At 41.2% G+C, this 1,150-nt stretch overlaps 1 protein-coding gene across 1 annotated transcript; it reads left to right on the top strand.

Moving 5' to 3' along the window:
- Positions 1–546: 546 nt before the first annotated feature.
- LOTGIDRAFT_126004 (hypothetical protein) lies at positions 547–1,002 on the top strand (the record flags this gene model as incomplete). Its single annotated transcript, XM_009062670.1, has 1 exon — positions 547–1,002. A coding segment is annotated over one exon (456 nt), but the record flags the coding sequence as incomplete, so codon positions are not given.
- Between the last annotated feature and the right edge of the window lie 148 nt (positions 1,003–1,150).

Genomic DNA, 1,150 nt, shown 5'->3' with positions numbered 1-1,150 from the left:
AGCCTAGCGTCTTGTATTACTGATGTTGTATTTGACTAGATAATATTTTTCTATTCTAATTTTTGAAGGTCACCTACTGTAAAATTGAAAATGCAGATCTTTGTTAAGACTCTCACTGGAAAGACCATCACCCTCGAAGTAGAACCAGCTGATACCATTGAAAATGTAAAAGCTAAGATCCAAGATAAGGAAGGTATTCCCCCAGATCAGCAACGTCTTATCTTTGCTGGTAAACAACTAGAAGATGGCAGAACCCTCTCTGATTACAACATTCAGAAAGAATCAACACTCCATCTTGTACTTCGATTGAGAGGAGGTATGCAGATCTTTGTCAAGACCCTCACTGGAAAGACCATCACCCTCGAAGTAGAACCAGCTGATACCATTGAAAATGTAAAAGCTAAGATCCAAGATAAGGAAGGAATTCCCCCAGATCAGCAACGTCTTATCTTTGCTGGTAAACAACTAGAAGATGGCAGAACCCTCTCTGATTACAACATCCAGAAAGAATCGACACTCCATCTTGTACTTCGATTGAGAGGAGGAATGCAGATCTTTGTCAAGACCCTCACTGGAAAGACCATCACCCTCGAAGTAGAACCAGCTGATACCATTGAAAATGTAAAAGCTAAGATCCAAGATAAGGAAGGTATTCCCCCAGATCAGCAACGTCTTATCTTTGCTGGTAAACAACTAGAAGATGGCAGAACCCTCTCTGATTACAACATTCAGAAAGAATCAACACTCCATCTTGTACTTCGATTGAGAGGAGGTATGCAGATCTTTGTCAAGACCCTCACTGGAAAGACCATCACCCTCGAAGTAGAACCAGCTGACACCATTGAAAATGTAAAAGCTAAGATCCAAGATAAGGAAGGAATTCCCCCAGATCAGCAACGTCTTATCTTTGCTGGTAAACAACTAGAAGATGGCAGAACCCTCTCTGATTACAACATTCAGAAAGAATCAACTCTCCATCTTGTACTTCGATTGAGAGGAGGTATGCAGATCTTTGTCAAGACCCTCACTGGAAAGACCATCACCCTCGAAGTAGAACCAGCTGATACCATTGAAAATGTAAAAGCTAAGATCCAAGATAAGGAAGGAATTCCCCCAGATCAGCAACGTCTTATCTTTGCTGGTAACAACT

The sequence above is a fragment of the Lottia gigantea genome (genome assembly GCF_000327385.1).
Source record: "Lottia gigantea unplaced genomic scaffold LOTGIsca_52, whole genome shotgun sequence".
In the NCBI taxonomy this organism is placed as follows: domain Eukaryota; kingdom Metazoa; phylum Mollusca; class Gastropoda; family Lottiidae; genus Lottia; species Lottia gigantea.
Note: the sequence above shows the minus strand (reverse complement) of the source record. Positions and strands in the feature narration are given on the sequence as shown.